This window comes from Anomaloglossus baeobatrachus, chromosome 11 (genome assembly GCF_048569485.1).
Source record: "Anomaloglossus baeobatrachus isolate aAnoBae1 chromosome 11, aAnoBae1.hap1, whole genome shotgun sequence".
NCBI classification, from domain to species: domain Eukaryota; kingdom Metazoa; phylum Chordata; class Amphibia; order Anura; family Aromobatidae; genus Anomaloglossus; species Anomaloglossus baeobatrachus.
In genome coordinates, this window is record NC_134363.1 from 122,033,601 (window position 1) to 122,055,396 (window position 21,796).

General features: G+C 47.6%; 1 protein-coding gene across 2 annotated transcripts in view; it reads left to right on the forward strand.

Annotated features, from left to right (window-relative positions):
• Nucleotides 1-21,796, forward strand: part of THAP7 (THAP domain containing 7) — a 71,012-nt gene that overhangs the window by 18,946 nt on the left and 30,270 nt on the right. For both annotated transcript variants that reach the window (XM_075329223.1, XM_075329224.1), the window contains exon 4: nucleotides 9,086-9,165. In XM_075329223.1, the coding sequence (XP_075185338.1) occupies nucleotides 9,086-9,165 (80 nt within the window). The remainder of the gene's footprint in view (nucleotides 1-9,085; nucleotides 9,166-21,796) is intronic.

Below are 21,796 nucleotides of genomic sequence, written 5' to 3' on the forward strand. Positions count from 1 at the left end.
CTCACCGCATCAGTTGGTTTCCTGTCCTTGAACAGGGAGCCTCCAGGGATCCACTAGATCCAGGATGGTCCTGATGAGCCGAAGATTCAAATCCGGCGCCCGGCCAGCCGTCTCTGGCAGCGGCATGGGTCCTGCTGCGGTCGGCCGTGGAGCTGCCGCAGCGGACCCACGGGGGTCAGGCCTGCGTGCGGCACACCATCCTCCGGTGATGCCAGGACGGATTCCAGGCGCGAGGACGTGGTGTGGAGCCTGCGAGGACCAGGTAAGGGCTAGTCGGCCGCAAGTGCTCTCCCGCCGCAACAAACCCACGGGGGTTCCGTCTGAGCGTGGGCTCCCTCCCTCTCCTTACCACCGGCGCCAGGGGCTGGGATGGAGGTGGCTGCTGCTGCGCTTCCCTGCGGTGGCGTCCTCGTGGCTGCAGGCCCAAGGGGGATGTGCCTGTGTGTGTTGGCGTCGGCCTGTTTCTTTGCCCTCACCTGGGAGTGGCGGCGCCTGCCAGCAGCAAGTCTGAGGTCGCACCACAGCAGCCCACGGGGGCTATGCCTGTGAATAACAGTGTCTCCCATGCTCCAATGCTACAGGAGCAGTGACGCTGTTTTACCTGCCCAGAGGTAAGTGGTGGTGTTTCCACAGTGTGCTTCGGGGCCTCGCAAGTATCTGCCCGGCCACTCCGGGCGATTGAGCAGGAGCGACAACGGGGGACGCCATCTTGAGGATGGCCGCTGCTGCATGGTGTGTGTGTGCGCGCAGGCGCGGGATCTTCTCTGGGTTCTCGCATGACGCTCAACTGACGTCACCTCCCGGAAGAGACACCGGCTGTGTGATAAGACTCGGCTGAAATGAGATGAACTGAAGGCTTCACCCCCCCGGTGGAATACGAACGTCTCTGTGCTGCTGGAAACAGCTTCCAGGGTTGCATGTGGCCTGCGGGCCTGGTGTTGGAGACCCTTGGTATGGGTCGGCCTCTGCGTTTAGTGACATGGCTCCTATAACGTTATGAGTTTGAGTCCGTACTTGCAGACTGCTATGTACACGGTAACAGCTCTGTGTTGACAGCTGGGGGATGGAGGGAGCTGGTTGCTGGCAGTTGCTGCACTCATATAGCTCTTGTCGGTCGCGCTAAAATGACTGATAACCCTTTAGATGTGAGCATTCATGTCATTCAAAACAAAAAAAAAAAGGGGCTCACTGAGGCAACCTCCAGTTCTGCTCCTACAACACAGCGCAGGCTGGCACGCAGTTGGGGCAGTGTGATTGCAAGCCTCAACGCGGACGGGTATACTAGCTCATGTGATACTCTGGGAGGATCGGCACCTGGTCCAATTAGTGGAGTCTAACATCCAGCGGGACCGATGCCCAGAGCCTGCAGAGGAGATTGATCACATGCCATCATTCCTCCTTCTACCCCAGTTCCGCCTCTGCATCAGAGTGGTAAGTGACCTTCGTGAAAGTTCGCTTTGTTCAGAGCCACTCTTGCCTGTTTTTGGGGCGGACTCAATGGATACACTTCAATAACTGGACCACGCTCCCTTTAATCGGGAGATGTCTGTTACCTGGTCTCAGAAGTGGTGGCAGAAGGGTATTAAGCATAACCTCTCAGGTGAGGTCTTGGATTAGGGCTGTCAAGCCGATGTTGGCTTGACAGTTTTGTGGCATCATGGCCTTCGGAAATTCAGGCCTGCCTTCCCTGCTTCTGGGGACTCTGACAGGTCCGAGGGTGAGTGGAATTCTTCAGCGTCCACATCAATGTCCGACAGTATCTCGGGTTGTTCAGACTTCTCGATGGAGAACAATGTGACACTAGTGACTGTGGTCGGGCCCGCTACGGGCATCCCTGAAGTGGCACCCAAGAGATGTCTCGATTTCGTATGTTTGTGGCCTAGAAGAGGGAAACCGTGATGCCTCCCGGTTGTTGATAATGTATAGTCCCTCATTGCTATATAAGGGACACAGGTGGATAGGCAAAGTTCAACCCAGACTGCCCTTTGAGGAAGCAGCTTGTTCCTTCTGTCGCAGGGCCCCTTAAGCTGACTGTCACTGCTATCAGGATTTCAAATAGTCATCGGCCACTCTAGGCTGCTTGTTCCTGCCCTTGTTAGCTCACAGCGGCTCTACAGTTTGAGACTGGACAAGTAACAGCTGAAGGGATTGGGGGGCAATTCCCGGTTCTGTGAAAAAGAGGGAAGTAAGGACTTACAGCGTTCTAGGATGGAAATAACGCCACTTCCTCAAATACCTGGGATTTTTCAGCTGGGGCTTGCAACAGCTAATGTAGCTGCTTACACAACGGAGTCCCTGGCGGTATGAGTTGACCACATCAAGGATCGGCTATGCCAGAGAGCCCCTAGACGGATCATGTCCCCACTCCTCTTCTCACAAGGAGCGGCAGCGTTCCTTTTAGACTCATCTCCGGCCTCACCCAGACTGGCAACCACTTCTCTCGTCATAAACCTGTTTTGGAATAGTGTCCAGGAGGTACAGTGTGAAACATTTATTCCAGGCGGTCACATACCAGTAGTGAATCTGACGGATTTATACTATCATGTCCAGTTCGACGTAGTTCAGAGTTCCTCAGAGTAGCCTGTTTATGGAAGGAAACGTTCGACGTTTCCGGTATGCAACCCTTCCAAGGGATGACGATGGGCTGGGAGTCTTTGCAAGATTTTCAGAAGTTACAGTGCAGAGAAGTGCTTATCATCCCTTACCTCGTCAACTTCTTGTTTGATGGCAGGCCTGCCTGTCATCGTGCCGCCTTTCTGCGGGAAGGTGTTCTTCCTGCTCACACGGGAAAGGCTCCTACACTAGGAGAATCAGGATTATATCCGAGGAAAGACCTAATTTTTTTTTTTTTTTTAGGGCTTACTTAGATTCAGAAGTTCAGCTATTTCGTCTTCCGGAATCCAGGCTGGAGAATCTTCTGCTCCTAATAGATCTGGCACCAGAGGCACCAAGGTTGTCCCTCAAAGGTGCTATGTCCCTACAGGGTTCCCTTACATCCGCCATTGCGACAGTTCGGTGGTACCGGACGCACACTGTAGTAACCTTCAGTGGGACATATTGGAGACTCAAGCAATTGTTGGGGATCATTGACCAAGTGCATTGCACTCCAGCACATTCGAATCCCTACATTGCTGGTTGAACCAGTGAAGTAATGACACATGCTTCATATGACCTGAGATCCTAAGGTGCTTGCTTTTGCCGCACGTCTTCAAAGAGGAGCCCGCCTTCGGGGTCACCTGATCTGCGGTGTGTGGTCTGGGAGCGAATCCCATTGTTTGTTTTCTTTTCTTAAAATTACCAGGATATGGCTGGCTGTAGAATGAGCGATGGGCTGGTCCCTACCCTCCCTGTCTGGTCGTCAGTTCCTATATGGAGAAAAGTAATCGGTTTGGACTTTTTCGGCAGCAGCCGGTTGAGACGGGGGATGGGTCCTCCGTCAGTCCATCGTCACTTCGATATACGTTGCCTGTGTTCCGATAATAGACCTCTTTGTGACCTGAAATAAGGTTCACTGGTTCTGTTCTCTAAATCCTCGGGATCAACCTCATGTGGTGGACGCCCTGCTGTTCGAATGGAGATGTGACCTTGTTGTACCTCTCCACTCAGCCTGTTTCCAGCCGTGTTGAAGAAAATCCTGGAGAACAGGGCAGTGATGATCCTGATAGCGCCATTTTTTGCCAGATTTACCATGATTCTATTCCCTGGTAACTTGTCGGTCTCCAGGCCGGGGGTCCTACTGGTCCTCCTCACTCCGGTTCCAGATCTTCACCCCCTGTCAGGCATATTGCATCTTACCGTGTGGTCTTTTTTGAAAGGTCACCTTACGAATCAGGGTTTTCTCTTGTTCTTGTACCTACTCTTCTTCGGAGTAGTAAGCCGGTTAAAAAGCAAAAAAAGAAAAAAGGGGGCCTGGACAATATTCTTGTCTTCCAAGGGTGAGCCCTGATGGACCGACGACTGTTGCGGTAATCTTAGAGTTTTTCTGGAAGGGGTTGACACTGGGTCTGTCATTACGTTCATTAAGAGTTCTAATATGGGCCCTTGCAACCTGGTACCATTGTGTCCTGTCTGGAGTCCGCTGGACTCCCGGTTCGTTCGGATATGGTCTAGCCCTCTGCGCAATGTATCTTGCCCCCTTGGGGCCTTATTCTCGTCCTATCTGCCCTGACAAAGCACCATTGATCCTTTTTGGAGTCCATGTCATTTAACTACTCTGTCTCTGAAACAGACTTCCTGACATCTTCACATCAGCTTGTAGGGTTAGTGACTTCCAGGCCCTATCTTAGTTCCACCATTACTCAGCTTTCAAGGATAAGGTGTCCTGAAACCTGCCCCTCCTTGCCTCCTGATAGTACGTCATGTTTTCTTAATTCAAAAGGGAATTGCCGACTATCCCAAAGGATGGAAGAACAAGATCAGGAAGGGGAGAGGGGGCATTGCCTGGACATTAGCGGTTCCTTATGGAATATCTGACTGCAGCAGAGGCAGGTCCGGTTTGTTTTCTTTCAGGGTGATAGCTAGACGCTCAAGGCTTCTAAATCCACCTGGTGGGTGGATCTGCGAAGCCACTTCTTCGCCTGCTCGGCTTGTGGTAGGTATGTGCCTGTAGTTCTGAAAGTTCACTGCACAAGGGCGATGACATCTCCTGGGCTGCAAGATCGTATGTCACCATTGAGCAGCTTGTCAGGGGCCACGTGATCTTCCCCTTTCACTCGCTATAGGCGCTATAGCTTGGCTTTATCCTTACTCGCTTCACCTGGGGAGCTCGGTTCTGTGATATTTCCCCCCCCCCCTTGGCTTATTCCTCTATGTAATTCTCTCGTGGTGCTGTCATGGGTGCTGGAAAAATACGTGATTACTTACCGGTAATGTGTTTTTTCTGAACCCATGACAGCACCCTTACATTCCCTCCCTGCATGTGGATAATTTGGCTGTTTTTTAGCTGCACGTGGTTCATGTTGGTGCTGGTTATGTTATAATGTTGTTTCCTCCGGAGGTCCTTTCATGCTCTGTAAACCAACTGATGCGGTGAGAGGTACCGCCCCTTTTTATCCTGGAGGTTTCCTGTCCTTGAAGGGCGGATCCCCTCTCTCGTGGTGCTGTCATGGGTTCAGAAAAAACACATTACCGGTAAGTAATTACGTATTTTCGGATTATAAGACGCACTTTTCCTCCCAAAAATTTGGGAGTAAAATGAGGGGTTCGTCTTAAAATCCAAATATAGCTTACTGGGTGGTGGAGAATTGGCGTAGGGGCTGTGCAGGCGGCTGCCTGAGTGGCCGCCTGTCCGTGCAGCCAGCCGCCTGGCTACCTCTCTGTGCGCTGGCCGGCTGTCTGTCTGTCTGTCTGTGCGGGCTGCGGTGGCTGTGTGTAGCAGGTCAGTGCGGCGAGTGTCCCAGTTGCTCTGGCTTCAAATGATGGTTCTCAGAGTCGGCGCTTGCGCAAATTGCGCTCTTGACTCCAGATCTTGTCATTGAGCTGAGAGCTCAATCTGTGTACACGCTGCTCTGTGCGCCATTTCTTTGAAGCCTGCACCGCCGACAGAGCATCTGGGACACCTTCCAGACCGGCCTGCTCCACACAGCCAGCACAGCTTCCGCTGCCAGCACAAACCCCGGCACTGCCTCCTGTGACTTCGCCCCACCACCGCTACCGTCCCCCTCTGCTAAGACAACACCGGAGTAGAACACGGACCCAGTTTACTTGTTGTTTTAACCTTTTTTTCTATCTCTAAATTTGGGGTGTGTCTTATAAAATGAAAAATACGGTAAGTCTGTAAGTTCCCCATAGACTGCCATTATACTCGGTAAACGTTAGTTGTGCCCGTCCCAGGGTCAAAATGCTCGTTCCAAATAGTGAGCACCAGAGCATAGTAATGCTCACTCATCACTAATAGGCAGTACTATTACTCACTGCGGGAAGACAGAGGACTACATCCAATGATTTTACCTCCTGGGGTCGTACAATGAGGCACAACTGTCACTAACTAGTGTTTCTCTGAAGATTATTATGGGACATCAATCGTTGGCCCTTTTCAGGGACCCAATGCTGATACCTGTGTTAGGAGCTCAACAAGAAGGAATGGATGGACCTCTTTTCAGTGCTGCACAAAAATGCTTTGAGATTTCTCGGTATTTGAGTACATTTTTGCTGTGTTCAAAGCAGCACATTTTGGACTTGGACCTCCGTCTTTCACCAGCTATATATCTACCTCCTGTATGGCTCTAGAAGGAAAATATACAATTCACTGTCCAGTGTTCCCTCCCCATTTTATTTTGCAAATAAAAACCCTTATGTTTAATAAAATATTTCATTTATTATTTTTATATACTTTTCCGGTCGCTCCCCAGTCCAGTGCTTTTTTATTTGCCTAATCACTTGTTACCAATCCTATTTTTTTTTTTTTTTTACCTATATGTACTACCTGTTGTTTTCAAACTTTAGGATGATGCCATGAGGGCATATCCTTCCATTCCACATAGTGCAAGCCCAATAAATAAAAGAATATATTAACACCTTAAGGACAAAGCCAGTTTTGTACTTAACCGCTTAATGACCGCGGGCCGTGAAATTACGTCCTAGCTGTCATATTGTTGGGTGGGGGGGATCCGCGTACATGTCAGCTGACATGTGTACCTACCACATACGAGCAGATTCGCGATCTGCCGTATCTGTTAACCCCTTAAATGCCGTTGTGAAACTGTCACAGTGGCATTATAATAGCGGTTGCGATGTTCTGTTTACTTACCGCCCGACACTGGAAGTCACGTGTCGTGAGTCACATTACTCACTTCCTGTCTCACACGGCCGAGATAGATGAGCATATCTGGTGTTCACAGCTGTGTAGCTGTGTGACCTTGAGAGGTGACATGTGATTCAGGTGATATGTGACAGAAAATACCCAAAAGTGACCCCATTCTAAAAACTGCACCCCTCAAAGTATTCAAAACCACATCCAAGAAGTTTATTAACTCTTCATGTGCTTCACAGGATCTAAAGTGATGTGGAATGGAAAAAAAACCCCAAAATGATCATTTTATCTAAAACTGTTGCTCTACACCCAATTTATTCACTTTTAGAAGAAATAACACATCAAAATGGACCGCAAAACTTGTTCCCCAGTTTCTCTTAAGCGCGCTGATACCCCCCACATGTGGTCAGGAACCTCTATTTGGGTAATTGGGAGGGTCAGAACAGAAGGAGCAATATTTGAATTTTGGAACAGAAATTTGGCTGAAATAGATTGCGGGCACTATGTTGCATTTGCCGGGTCCCTAAGGTACCTAAACTGCAGAAACGTCCCACAAGTGACCCCTCAAGGATTTTATCTAGAGTTATAGTGAGCATTTTGAACTCACAGGTACTTCACAGAATCATATTGAAAATTTTAATTTTTTTCACAAATGTTGATTTAGCACCAAATTTCTCACTTTTTCAAGAGGCAACACAAAAAAGTGGACCCCACAGTTTATTTTTTTATGAGCACAGGCATACCCCACATGTGGTCAAAAACCTCTGTTTGGACAAACAGGAGGGCTTGGAATGGAGCGAGCACTATTTGAATTTTGGAAAAGTTTAAATAAATTGTGGCACCATGTATCATTTGCAGGGCCCCTAAGGTACCTATACAGCAGAAACCCCCCACAAGTGACCCCATTTTGGAAAATGGATTTTATTCAGAGGTATAGTGAAAATTTTGAATATACAGGTACTTCACAAAAATGTTGCTCTAGCAGTAAATTTCTCACTTTTAGGCTATGTGCCCAAGATCCGGCAACACCGTGTCTAGGACACAGTGCCAGCCTTCCTGTGGTGATGTCAATGTTGTTCTCAGGAGAACGAAGCTGCCCGTGCCCACAATCATAGTTCAGGCCGCTGTGGACTTTAGCTCTATTCTCCCCACGGAAAACACTTGTCTCCGCAGCAAACAATTGACATGTTGTGGCTCTTGAAGCCATGCCGCAAGTCAGTTTATGCTGCAGAGAAAAGAAGCGCAGTGGGCAGGAGAGTTCTGAAAATCCTTCCACTGCTTTTGTACTGCACATCGCAGCGAAAACACTCTCCACATCCACTATACTGCAAATCCTGATCGTGGGCACACAATCTAAAAACCTAAGATGGATAGATAGAGGTAAAATATATATATATATATATATATATATATATATATATATATATATATATGTGTGTATATATTGTATATGTATGTATATATATATATATACATATACATAATGTCCCACATACGTTTTTTTCACAATTGCGCATCAAAATTTTGAATTTAATTTCTCCTAAACAAAATATAAAGAAACAGTCTTGTGACATATCAAATGAAAGCCGGTACTGTTCCGAGAAAAATGATGCCTCTCTCACCTCTTTATCTTACTTTTAGCTGGAGATATGATAAATAATGTAAAGCCATACCAGGCCAAAATTTGCACTTTTTCAAAACTTTAAAAGTCTGTAAAAAATTAACCGATGAAGAAAAAAATTCTAAACTTTTAATTTGTAATTAACTAAAGTTGTACTTCATAAACATAAAAAAAATCGAAAGACGTCAGGTAAAAAAAATATTCATATTTGGATCACTTGATATGGAATGACCCTTTAGGTGATCGTGAGGGGGAGGTGGACCAAGGTTGGGGGGCACTTTGCCACACCGGGGGACCGATGGAGGAGATTTAACGCCTTAACTCCTATCTGACATGTGTGATAATGCCTGGTGGGAGATAAATCATTTTTTACCTGCACTTCCATTTTCTGTAATATGATCACGGTTCTCTGGTATATACCGGTGATCATGTGACCAGGGACCGCAAAAAGAGGCCCAAATTGTGATCTCCAGTGTTTCAACTGCCCCCGGTAGCTGACACCCCGGAGATTTTCCATTTTGAAACTATGGATCAGGATAAGTACCCTCTTCTGCTGCCGGTTTAATCCATAAGGGTGTTATAAAGGGGTTTAACATGAACTATTGTTCATAGCATTGTATGTTTTATATAAAAAAAAAAAACTGATAATAGATTTCCTTTTTAACTCCTGTTTTTCTAACCTTACTGTATACAAAATCTCTTTCGTGGTCTAGATGCCGCGTCACTGCTCTGCCCTCGGATGCACCACTCGAGACTCTCAACAGACAAGAGACGACAACATCTCTTTCCACAGGTCTGAGCTAAGGGCTTATTTTATACTAACCGAAAGGTTTTGGGAATAAGAAGGAATCAAACAGAGCATCTTAAAGGGGTTGTCCGATTCTTTTACATTGATGGCCTATCTTTAGGATAGGTGGGCATGAGACACCCAGCAAACCCATCAAACAGATGTTCTCAATGCCATCAGCGGCCGTAGGTGATCATTTGTGGGGCACAACGGCGCAGATCGTGAACAGCTGTTCGGCACAGGTACTGGCTGTCACACCCCCACCGATCGATGACCTATGCTAATAATAGGCCCATCTGCTATTTATATAAATGTATTCAGGCACTTCCCGTGGTCCCCACATAGCTTTCTCATGAGCCAGATCAGACACCCAATACTTTGCACTGACGAGGGGCAAGCACCCCGAAACACCGTGCCTGCAAATTGGGATTCTGATCTGGCATATATCCTGAGTCATATTGCAAAGGATTGTTAAAAATCCACTTGTGACTTTTAGGATCGCTACTTCCAATAGGTGGCGCTGCGCTAGAGTTTGTCTCCTTTAGTGGAGAGACAATTCAGGCACACTGATATGGTGAAACAAATTTTATTTATAACAGCAGCCAGTCCAGGAAAAAAGACGTTTCGGTCTAGGTTCAGACCTTCCTCAGTTAGAACTGATAAACATAAAACATAATGCATAAGTGAAATTGTACAGAAAAGAATAATAGTCTTCACAATGTATGGTCACAGGTAACCAACAAACAATGTGCATATAATGGGAATCAGTAATAAATATCCCAAAGGTGATGATGTAATATAAAGTAAAAAAGTTTATTATAGGGGAAGGCGCTAGCAAGATAAAAAAAAAAGAGAAAGGAGAAATAGAAGGTGAAAAGAAGAGCGAAAGAAAGAAGATAACCGGGGAAAGGAAAGGAAGAAGAGAAGGAAAACCAAGAAAGGAAATATATAGAAAAAAGGAGATGAGAGGAAAAATAGATAAAACGAGGGGGGGGGGTAGAAAAAAGGAGAGAGGAAAGCAAGAAAAAATAAAAAAAATAGGAGGACGAAAAAGAGAGAAGCAGGAACTAGGTGGAGCAAAGATGAGCAAAGAGAGGGAAAAGGGGTAATGGGGCCAAGATGAGATAGGAGATGGGAGAAAATCGTATATGGCATAAGGGAACAGATCAGGGGAAAGAAGAGGAAGAGGCAATGGTAAATGGAGGACGGAAGGAAAAAGAGAATTGAGAGAGAAAACGGAGGAAGACAGAGAGGAAAGACCCACATAGATGATACAAAAGGAAAGGATGTTTAACACTAGAACTACTGGACTCGTGACACTTATATAGAAATACATGGTGCAAAGTAGTCAAAATGACTACCTCAGTAGTTCTAGTGTTAAACTGAAGGATCATGCCAAAAACATGTAACATAAGATCAAAGGCAAGACACTGTGCATAACACACATAGCATCTTCAATGGCAAAGTTGTATTATGAGATATAGCGAACAGAGGCTAAGTATAGAGAATAGAGTACCAGGACATAAGACAGTAAAACGATCAAAGTCTGGGAACGTAATTACTCTGCTGCCGGTGGGAATCTGCCTGTGTGCGGTGCTATGGATGCACACTGTGCCCACCACTTGTAATGGTGAGTGCCGGCTGCTGTGGAGAGCTTCCGGGTTTAAAAAGTGCACCAGGCTGATGAGGGGCGGGTGACGTGACAGATGGGGACGCTGTGTCTGGTGTCAGTGCACTTGCGTTTATGATGCAGGTTGTTGAGAGGCTGAATGGGAATCACTGGGTACAAGTGCGCATGCGTGGGTGGCCGTTGTAATACAATACCAGCCGCTGCAGTCCTGATAGCAGTATGTGGGCTAAGGGTACCTTCACACTTAGCGATGCAGCAGCGATCCGACCAGCGATCTGACCTGGTCAGGATCGCTGCTGCATCGCTACATGGTCGCTGGTGAGCTGTCAAACAGGCAGATCTCACCAGCGACCAGTGAACAGCCCCCAGCCAGCAGCGACGTGCAAGCGACGCTGCGCTTGAACGGAGCCGCCGTCTGGAAGCTGCGGAGACTGGTAACTAAGGTAAACATCGGGTATGGTTACCCGATGTTTACATTAGTTACCAGCGCACACCGCTTAGCTGTGTGTGCAGGGAGCAGGGAGCCGCGCACACTGCTTAGCGCTGGCTCCTTGCTCTCCTAGCTACAGTACACATCGGGTTAATTAACCCGATGTGTAATGCAGCTACATGTGCAGAGAGCCGGAGCAGGCAGCGTGAGAGCTGCAGAGGTTGGTAACTAAGGTAAATATCGGGTAACCACCTTGGTTACCCGATGTTTATCTTGGATACAGCTTACTGCAGCTGTCAGATGCCGGCTCCTGCTCGCTTCATTTGTCGCTCTCGCTGTCACACACAGCGATCTGTGTGTCACAGTGGGAGAGCGCCTTTGAAGAAAACGAACCAGGGCTGTGTGTAACGAGCAGCGATCTCGCAGCAGGGGCCAGATCGCTGCTCAGTGTCACACACAGCGAGATCGCTAATGAGGTCACTGCTGCGTCACAAAAAGCGTGACTTAGCAGCGATCTCGGCAGTGAGCTCGCTGTGTGTGAAGCACCCCTAAGGAAAAAGGCACAGAAGGTGTCTATGACAGGTAAGGTGTGATAGGGCTCCCTTGAGATGAGCACGAAAGCCTGACATCAGAGCAGATAACTTTTAGGTATGAGTCTGAGATAAAAGAGAAGATCTCATTAATCTCAAAGATAACGCAGTATAACAATTAGAGGCTCATAAAGCTAACTAAGATTAACAAATAACAAAACTATAGACAATGTGATGAATAGATGGGTCATCCACAATAATACAGACAAGTACCGTATTTTGCGCTTTATAAAGGCCCAGTCACACTAAACAACTTACCAGCGATCCCAACAACGATCCAACCTGATAGGGATCGCTGGTAAGTTGCTAGGAGGTTGCTGGTGAGATGTCACACTGCAACGCTCCAGCGATCCCACCAGCAACCTGACCTGGCAGGGATCGCTGGAGCGTCGCTACACGAGTTGCTGGTGAGCTCACCAGCAACCAGTGACCAGCCCCCAGCCAGCAGCGCCGCATGGAAGATGCTGCGCTTGGTAACTAAGGTAAATATCGGGTAACCAACCCGATATTTACCTTGGTTACCAGCGCACGCAGCTACACGTGCAGAGAGCAGGGAGCAGCGCACACCGCTTAGCGCTGGCTCCCTGCTCTCCTAGTTACAACACACATCGGGTTAATTACCCAATGTGTGCTGCAGCTACATGTGCACAGAGCAGGGAGCAGCGCACACTGCTTAGTGTTGGCTCCCTGCTCTCCTAGCTACAGTACACATGGGGTTAATTACCCGATGTGTACTCTGCTACACGTGCACAGAGCAGGAGCCGGCACTGACAGTGAGAGCGGAGGAGGCTAGTAACGAAGGTAAATATCGGGTAACCAAGGACAGGGCTTCTTGGTTACCCGATGTTTACTGTGGTTACCAGCCTCCGCAGAAGCCGGCTCCTGCTTCCTGCACATTTAGTTGTTGCTGTCTCGCTGTCACACACAGCGATCTGTGCTTCACAGCGGGACAGTAACAACTAAAAAATGGCCCAGGACATTCAGCAACAACCAACGACCTCACAGCAGGGGCCAGGTTGTTGCTGGATGTCACACACAGCAACATCGCTAGCAACATCGCTGTTACGTCACAAAAGTTGTTCGTTAGCAGCGATGTTGCTAGCGATGTTGCTTAGTGTGACGGGGCCTTAAGACGCACCGGATTTTAAGACGCACCCCAAACTTAGACATAAAAAAGGTAAAAAAAAAAAAGAAAAATGGGGTCCGTCTTATAATCCAGTGTTCTCTTACCGGAGGGGGGCAGCAGTGGTGATGAAGCTGGGTCACAGGAGGCAGAGGTTGTGCTGGCAGGCACGGCGGGTCAGTGGCAGCGGGGTCCATGGTGGCAGGTGGCGTCCGGGGTGGCAGGAGCCGGGGGACCCGTGGTGGCAGGAGCCGCAGGGTCCATGGTGGTGGCGGCGGCAGCAGCAGCATCGGCGACGGCAGGTGAGTCATGCGGCAGGCCGGTGCAGTGAGTGTCCCAGTGTCCGCGGTCCCGGTTCAAATAATGGCGCCTGCGCAGATGGAGCTCTCATTCAAGAGCTCCATCTGCGCACGCGCCAGCTGCCATCATTTGAAACTGGGACCGTGGACAAACTGGGTAACTTGCTGCACAGCCGCCCGCCCCGCTGCCCACCCACCCTGCGTGCAAGCGGCCGGGTACCTGTGCTTGCATGCGGGCGGCAGCCATCTGCCGCCCGCACAGGCACCCGGCCGCTGCCCGCACACAGCACCCGGCCACTGCCCGCACACAGCACCCGGCCGCTGCCCGCACCCAGCCGCCGCCCGCACACAGCACCCAGCCGCCGCCCGCACACAGCACCCAGCCGCCACCCGCACACAGCACCCAGCCGCCGCCCGCACACAGCACCAAGCCGCCGCCCGCACACCGCACCCGGCCGCCGCCCGCACACAGCCACCGGTACCCGGCTGCCACCGCACGCAAGCACAGTTACCCGGCCGCTTGTACGCAGCCACAGGCACCCGGCCGCCCGATCACCGCACAGACAGGACCCCCAGGTACCGCTATATTCGCTTTATAAGACGCACCCCCCATTTTCCTCTCAAATTTTTGGGAGGAAAAGTGCGTCTTATAAAGCGAAAAATACGGTAATTAAACTATTACAAATGTTTACTTTATATACTCATAATTTGAAGGAACATCATATCAGAAACTCAGTACAAGACTGTGAAAAATCTATGAATTCAACACATACCCTCACCATTACAAGCGGTGGGCACAGTGTTCTTCCATTGCCCCGCACACAGGCAGATTCCCACCGGCAGCAGAGTAATTATGTTTCCAGACCTTGATCGTTTGACTGTCTTATGTCTTGGTTCTCTATTCTCTATACTTTCTTACTGCTCACTGTCTCTGTCTATATCTCATAATACAAGTTTGCCATTGAAGATGCTATGTGTGTTATGCACTGTGTCTTCCCTTTTGATCTTATGTTACATGTTTTTGGCGTGATCCTTCAGCTTAAAGGGAACCAAACATCAACATTTTACTATGAGGTGCAGTCAGTGCAGCACTGGCACTATGAGGCACATTGTGTACATACCATCAGGGGGCAGCTCGGGTGTTTAGGCAGTGAAATCCAACTTTATAAAGTTGGAAAAATCAAGCACATTTTGATTGACATGTGCACCACTCTCCTAATGTCCGGGCGGGTTATGCACGTGTATCCCCGCCCTCTGTTCCTTCCTCTCTCTGGTTGTATTCAAATTTCTCTCTTCAGAAACATGGCGCCGGAGTTAGCACCTGCGCCTAGCGCTTATCTCCGGCGCCATGTTTCTGAAGCCCGCAGTAGCTAGTATTACCTGCAGCTACGATATCGTGCCGCCCCAGGACACTGTGCCAGCACAGCAGCTGCCTAGGACACCGGGACGCCACAGGAAAAAGCCGACAGCAGCCTGCCAGCGACATCGGGGGTCAGGTGAGGTAAGTTCACAATGGACTCACATGACCCCGTGACGGCAGTGCTGCGAGACCCGGTCACGGTGTCCTGGGGCGGCACGATATCATAACTGCAGGTTATACTAGCTACTGCGGGCTTCAGAAACATGGCGCCGGAGATGAGCGCTATGCGCAGGTGCCAACTCCGGCGCCATCTTTCTGAAGAGAGAAATTTGAATACAACCAGAGAGAGGAAGGAACAGGGGGCGGGGATACACGTGCATAACCCGCCCGGACATTAGGAGAGAGGTGCACACGTCAATCAAAAAGTGCTTGATTTTTCAAACTTTATAAAGTTGGATTTCACTGCCTAAACACCCGAGCTGCCCCCTGATGGTATGTACAGCCTGTGCCTCATAGTGCCAGTGCTGCACTGGCTGCACCTTATACATGACAATCCTGATGTTTGGTTCCCTTTAAACATCCTTTCCTTTTGTATCATCTATGTGGGTCTTCCCTCTCTGTCTACCTGCGTATTCTCTCTCCATTCTCTTTTTTTTTTTCCTTCCGTCCTCCATTTATCATTGCCTCTTCTTCTTCTTTCCCCTGATATCTGTTCCTTTATGCCCAATGCGATTTTCTCCCATCTCATCTTGGCCCTATTACCCCTTCTCCTGATAAGGCCGTAATTTAGGTTGATGCAATCTAATCATGCATCCCTCTTAAACTGTCTGCAGTCCAAATTATGAGTCACTCGTGGTAGCATGCATTACCCTCTCTTTCGCTCACACCAGAGAGACGTACTCAGATATGAATAGAAAGTAAGACTGATTTATTTCCGGAAGTGTTACAAATATATATAACCTTATTGGCTAGGTGCCAAGAATACGTAACACGTCTCCTATTGGATAAAGTAGAACAGCTTATTCTGTGATATACAATTTACTGTAATGTGCTTGGTTCCTCATTTATATTAAGCAATGTCAGCATGATTCACTGGTGACAAGAATAGCCCAGACTGTCTGTCTGAGTCTTATGCCAAGAGATATGTGGGGTACAGTTCAAACAACATCTTAAATCTTGTTCTTTATGGATATCTCCATGTAACTCCTATATACTCATAATAATGATAATCACATCCCTAACAGTCCCCCCTTTGGAGATAGCCAAAAAGTCTTTCCTTACGTTTCCAGGTCTATTGATCTGTCCTAATGCTGATGGTTACCTCACTCACATACGAGATACCCCATCCCTTGTGGATGAATCTCCCCACCCAACAGACTATGCATAGGAAGCCAGATCCTGACCGTGTTCTCTAGACTGTCCTCATGGCTATGTTCCGCTGGCACACGTTATTCAGGAAGGGGGAACGTGGCAGTAGTCCTCTAATGGGCTAATATTTATCAGGGTTGGTTTCTCTCAGAGTCTCATGCTCCTCAGTCCTTAGGCGGTGATGGTGGGACATCATCAAAGGTGGGATGCACAGTCGTCTTTTGGTCCACATGCTTAGATATCATCGTCCTGGCACAAAGTATCGGATAGAAGAGGGAAGACAGCCATCTCCTGGTCTCAGGCAGGTCCGACATCTTTGTAGTGGAAAACATGGATCTTCGTCCGAAGAAAAAGAGTGAGAGAAGAGAGAGAGAAAAAGAGAGAGAAAGATTGAGAAGAGAGGAAGAGAGAGAAAAAGATTGAGAAAAGAGAGAGGAAAAGAAGAGAGAGAAAAAGAGGAATGAGAGAAAGAGAAAAGAGAAGAAATCTAGATCTGGCTGGATCTGGAGGAGAAAACTCAAAAACGTGTATTAGGCAAATGTTTAAACAAACAACAAGCTTAGTTGAAGTATCTGGGGGTACTTCTAAACAGGATTTCATAGGGTCTCAACCTAGTGGTCCCTGCTGTGGTGTGTCTGACACTGAACAATGCAAGCGAAGACTCTCATGCCCTTGCTTTCTACACTGCCCCAACCTCCCAACCTTCCCTCTATTCTGTGGCTGGTATGGGGTGTGTAGAGTCAGTTCTGTGTCTAAGGCCTGCCATATCTCTTTGGCTGGCAGTGAAAGCAGGTCACTAGCCACTTCCTATGGTCTCCGGGAGCCCACAGCTGCACCCTATCTCAGTCCTCTTCTTCTTCTGGGACTTGCTCTTGTAGGGTCAGGACAACGTTTTCTCAAGACTTTCCATCCTTCCTTTCTTCTTCACATCTGGGTCATTCGAAAAGCACAGATTGACTGACTGTTTCTCTCGTAAGTGGTCTTGGGGCTTCTTTGGATGTTCTGTCAGTGAGGGCACTTCTTACTGCTTCCCTTGACTCCTCCAATGTAGGCCTCAACCCTGCTCACCGCGACTCTGTCTGGACATAGCAAAGCTTCCATCCGTTCTTCTATGGCCTCATGGCGATGTACAGTTCCATTGTCAGTGATCAAGTCTCTTATCCTCCACAGAGTAGATGCTGGCTGCCATCTTGCAGGCTGCAGCGAGAGCACATACATCTGCTTCTTCACAGACAGGCATGCGGGTAGCGACTGCTCTATCAGCACAGCGTCTTCTGCTACCAGCACCATACCCATGTGGAACCGTCTTCTTGATGCACATCTTGATCCATCCGCAAAGATGTTAAGTCAGGGTCCAAAGGTGTATCCGTCACGGTATCGAATCCAGAGTTTCAGCTATGCCAGAGTCGACTACCTCTTCCACCAAGGTGTCAGAGGTGGGACACTCCCCCCTTGGAAGAGGGAGAAGTTCAGCAGGATTAAGGACCGCACACCGGGAGTTGGTGACTTTGTCAGGGAGCAGTGATGTCATACGGGCACTGATCTTCAACTGGTGCTTTAGGTAGGTGTTCAATCTGGCTGAGTAGTGTTCAAAGGACTGCTATCTTCCTCCATTGCAAACATGTAGAATGACTTCTGGGCTGGAGATGACATGATTATACTCTTCAGGTGACTGTAACTGTAACTCAGGTGACTGTGACTGTAGCTCAGATGACTGACTGTAACTCAGGTGTTACCAGCTGTAGTTGTTTGCATATGGGCTCTCGGAGACCTGATACAAAGGACTATACCCAGGTTTGTAAGAAAGAGCAATGGGTGTAACTTTGGGGTCAGGAGAACATTGAAATTCTAAAAACTAAAATCCCCTAAAATCCCGGGGAAAGAGAAAAGAGCACAAGAGGGTTTGGAAACTACCAAGCAGCACCCCCTGACTACATCTACACAACTAGGAAAAAGCAGTGGAGCGTATCTACTCTACCTCTCCTGTGCTGACCCTGTAACTCGGGGCCCTGCACTCTCCCTCATCCCGACGGTAGACCTGATGGTGGTCAGGGTCGGGCCTCCAGCGTATCCCTCTCTCCTGTCAGACCCTGCAAACTAAGACACAAAGGATTACTGGGTGCTGTCAACGAAAACTCTAATATATACCAACTCCTGAAGATCAATGTCCCCTTGGGACCACATGAACCTCCACCCTCTCTATCAGGGAACTCTTGTGCAAGACACCAGGCAGGATAACATACAAGTGAAAATAACTCAAAACCAGGCTAAGTAACAACTGCCATATGCAGAAAAATATTCACTGTCCACCAGGACTAATAGTGAGCAGTCTATATGGTCTACTAAATTGTATAACATACAGAAAAAACAAATATGCAAAAGTGAAGGGAAAAGGTCCACAGGACTATCAGCAATAACCTCTGCTAAGGTTCATTAGTGGAAAAATGGAGTGTGTGTGTTCCAGGTCCCCTGTCTCCCCCCTCTGCAGTCCCTGCTATGTCAGCAATAAACAGAGCAGTGACTGTGGCTGCATAAACAAAAATGGGGAACTGGGTGTCGGCTGGACTAAAATGGCGTCTAAAGATGAACTATGTAGTGTCTGAGTTAAAACGTCCACTAAAGATAATTACCGATAAGAAAACAGCCGCTAAAAGAGGAAGTAGGTGTTGGCCAAAAATGGGCGTCTGAAGAGTCCTGGGAGGGAGTGAAAAGAAAAGATGTCATGTATTGTGACATCTACATTCAGGAGGTATTCAATCTGTCACCGGGAATATGGATTATATAGGGACCCCTGGGCTGACCCTGTAACTAGGGACCCTGCACTCGCCCTCATCTCGACGGTAGACCTGATGGTGGTCAGGGCCGAGCCTCCAGCGTATCCCTATCTCCTGTCAGCCCCTGCAATAACTATCCCCATACCATACCCCACCCAGGGCTGAGTGACAGAAAGAAATCTACATTCAGAACAGGAAATAATGGGGTGGGCTTACGTGGACACAAGTCCACCCTATATATCAGCTTATATTTCTTATTTTCACAGACAGGTAAAATACACATAGTGCAGTTGCTAGATTCAGAATTACTCATCAATTTACATCTAGAATTCTCCATTTCAACATACGTGTGTCATTTACAACTAAACTTCACAGAATGTCATTCACAGGACTAAAATGGAAACTAACACTTCCCTGTTTTGTTTTTTTTTTGTTTTTTTTCTCTCCTACGGTGTTTCACACCAAAAACTGCGTACATTATACATAAAACATCTTCCAGTGTCACTTGGGTGATAAGGTACACGCACCCTCACTGCAAACCTGGCTCCATTACTGGCCAGAAAGAATCCCCAGCTTTAATCTGGGTGAAAACATCTTTCAGGGAAAACTATATATGAGATATTATGTCAGAGAGAGAATTCACGATATACATACACCTCCATGAGAACGGTCTATCGAATACTCAATAATTCCGATTAAGACCAAAGTTTAGGGGTCTTCCCCAATGTATTTAATTCTAGGTAAGAATACATTGACATCTACTAAAACAAGACCAGTGAGTACGCATACAACGTTCAACTCACTGCTTAGCATGAAAACCGTACCAGGTAACAGTCAGGGCTCTTTCACCCACTTGTTCCTTAACACTGCACCTGTACATCAGGTCCAAGGTATCAAACATCAATTATTGATGACACGTCACTCATAGGTGCATATATCTCAGTGTTCCTTCACAAGGACTGCAGCCTCTTGAGGCTTCCATGTCACATATTTAGGGCGTTCTTGTCTGGGACTATCGGAATAATGGTGCGATGCCATGTGTGGCCTGACGTCCTCAAATAGGACAGCACCTGTGGTTTACCTCTACTAGGGACAGTGTTGGTGGTGGGGTGGATCATTGTTAAATCATTGTCATCTTCCTGACACCCCTCGGTGTCTTCTGCTGCTCCAGCAACAAATAGGCCAGTGGCCTTGGGACTTAAGATGGCCGGAAAAGGGAACTAGGTGCGGCCCAACCTGAAATGACGTCTGGGCAGGCTAGGGAGGGCGTTTGGTGGGCAGGGGGACAAACTACACAAGTCCAACCCTCTGGGGACGACTTATAAGGAGGGGGGCGTTGTTTCCTAATGGGCTTGGCCACTTCCTGAGAAGCCATTTTCTGATCTGGTGCAATATAGAAATATCTACTATCTCCATCCTATTCCTCTTTCCAGGCCAATCTTTTAACGTCCTTTGACGTTCTATACCATGCTTCAGCATCCATAAGGAGATCTTTATCTTTCAAGATCCCTCGCTTGTTTAACAAAACATCTTTCCATTCCTTCTCGTTCGCTTACTAATTCTTCTGCCGTTAACTTGACAGGTGTGGACTGATTAGACCCCATATTAAAAAGGGTACACGACCTAAACTAACACGTCAATCTGGATGTCTGCTATGCCGTAATCCACTTCCTCTTCTGGACCAGAGACTATACACATCCACAGAATACATAGAATTTCTACCTCAGTCCACAAACCATAACTTGACAGGTTGTCCTACCAGGAAGTGGTGTCACGTGGGTGATAGATACTAAATTCACCCTCACTATCTCTTACTTCATGTACTGGTAACCTCTGTTCACACTATATACACCTTCTTTGAACGGTCCGTCCAGAACATCAATAATCAATGATTAAGCCTGACATCAAGGGTTTTCCCCAGTATATTCAATTCCTAGGTAAGAATACACTGACATCCACTAAAACAAGACCAATGAGTACAACTTAAACTCACTGCTTAGCAGGAACACCATACCAAGTAACAGTCAGGGTCAGTCCCCCACTTTTGTAACTTTATACAAGACTGCACCTGTACATAGAAAACCCTTCCAAATCTTCTATCCCCGAAGATCAGGTCCGTCCAAGGCCTTATCAAACATCAACTATCGACCGGGCTTGTTAACACACCAGTGTATCTCCTCTTATACACAACAGTTAATTTTATTTTTTTTTTTCCAGTTTCTCCTTCACTCATAGAAGAAACCAGCTTCAATATACTTCAATATATCAAAGTATATTCCCGTGACACAACTTCCTCTTTTCGCGTAACCTGCAAGTACGAACGAACAAAGCACATAGAACTTCCTCTTTTTGCAGCCCACCTCGCTGCAAACAAACACAGTGATTAGAGCGATACCAGCAAGTATTCCACCTGCTGCAAATAGACAGACATTTTTACACAGGTAGACACAGGTCAATACAATGACATAACAATAAGGACACTATATACACCATCCAGGTGGCTGATCTCACCTGCAGATATAACCATATATATCCATATATATGTATCCAGCGTATATCACAACTTCCTCATTTTCCTCTACTTTCAACTCAGAGAAAAACGAAACTATAGAACTTCTGCTTTTCTCAAAGAGCAGACAAAAACCACATTACATAAATTACAGACAGCTTAAGGTGAACCTGACCACCTTGGTGTGAGATCTCTTAGGACGGCTTATCTCATGCGAGATGGCGGTCATTAGGTGTCTAGACTGGGACAGCCCAACCCCCCCTTCGAAATGCAAGTACACGCAAGAGGTTTGCAAGGTGAGATTATACAAATGATCTCACCTGCAGCTGGAGTTGCGCAATTCTCCACCTCTCGTGTAGTTGCCTTCCGACTGAAGGTGTCAGCATGGCTGTCCGCCATCCAGAGCTCCGTCCTAAGGTTCGTTGGGCGCCAAATGATAAGGCCGTAATTTAGGTTGATGCAATCTAATCATGCATCCCTCTTAAACTGTCTGCAGTCCAAATTATGAGTCACTCGTGGTAGCATGCATTACCCTCTCTTTCGCTCACACCAGA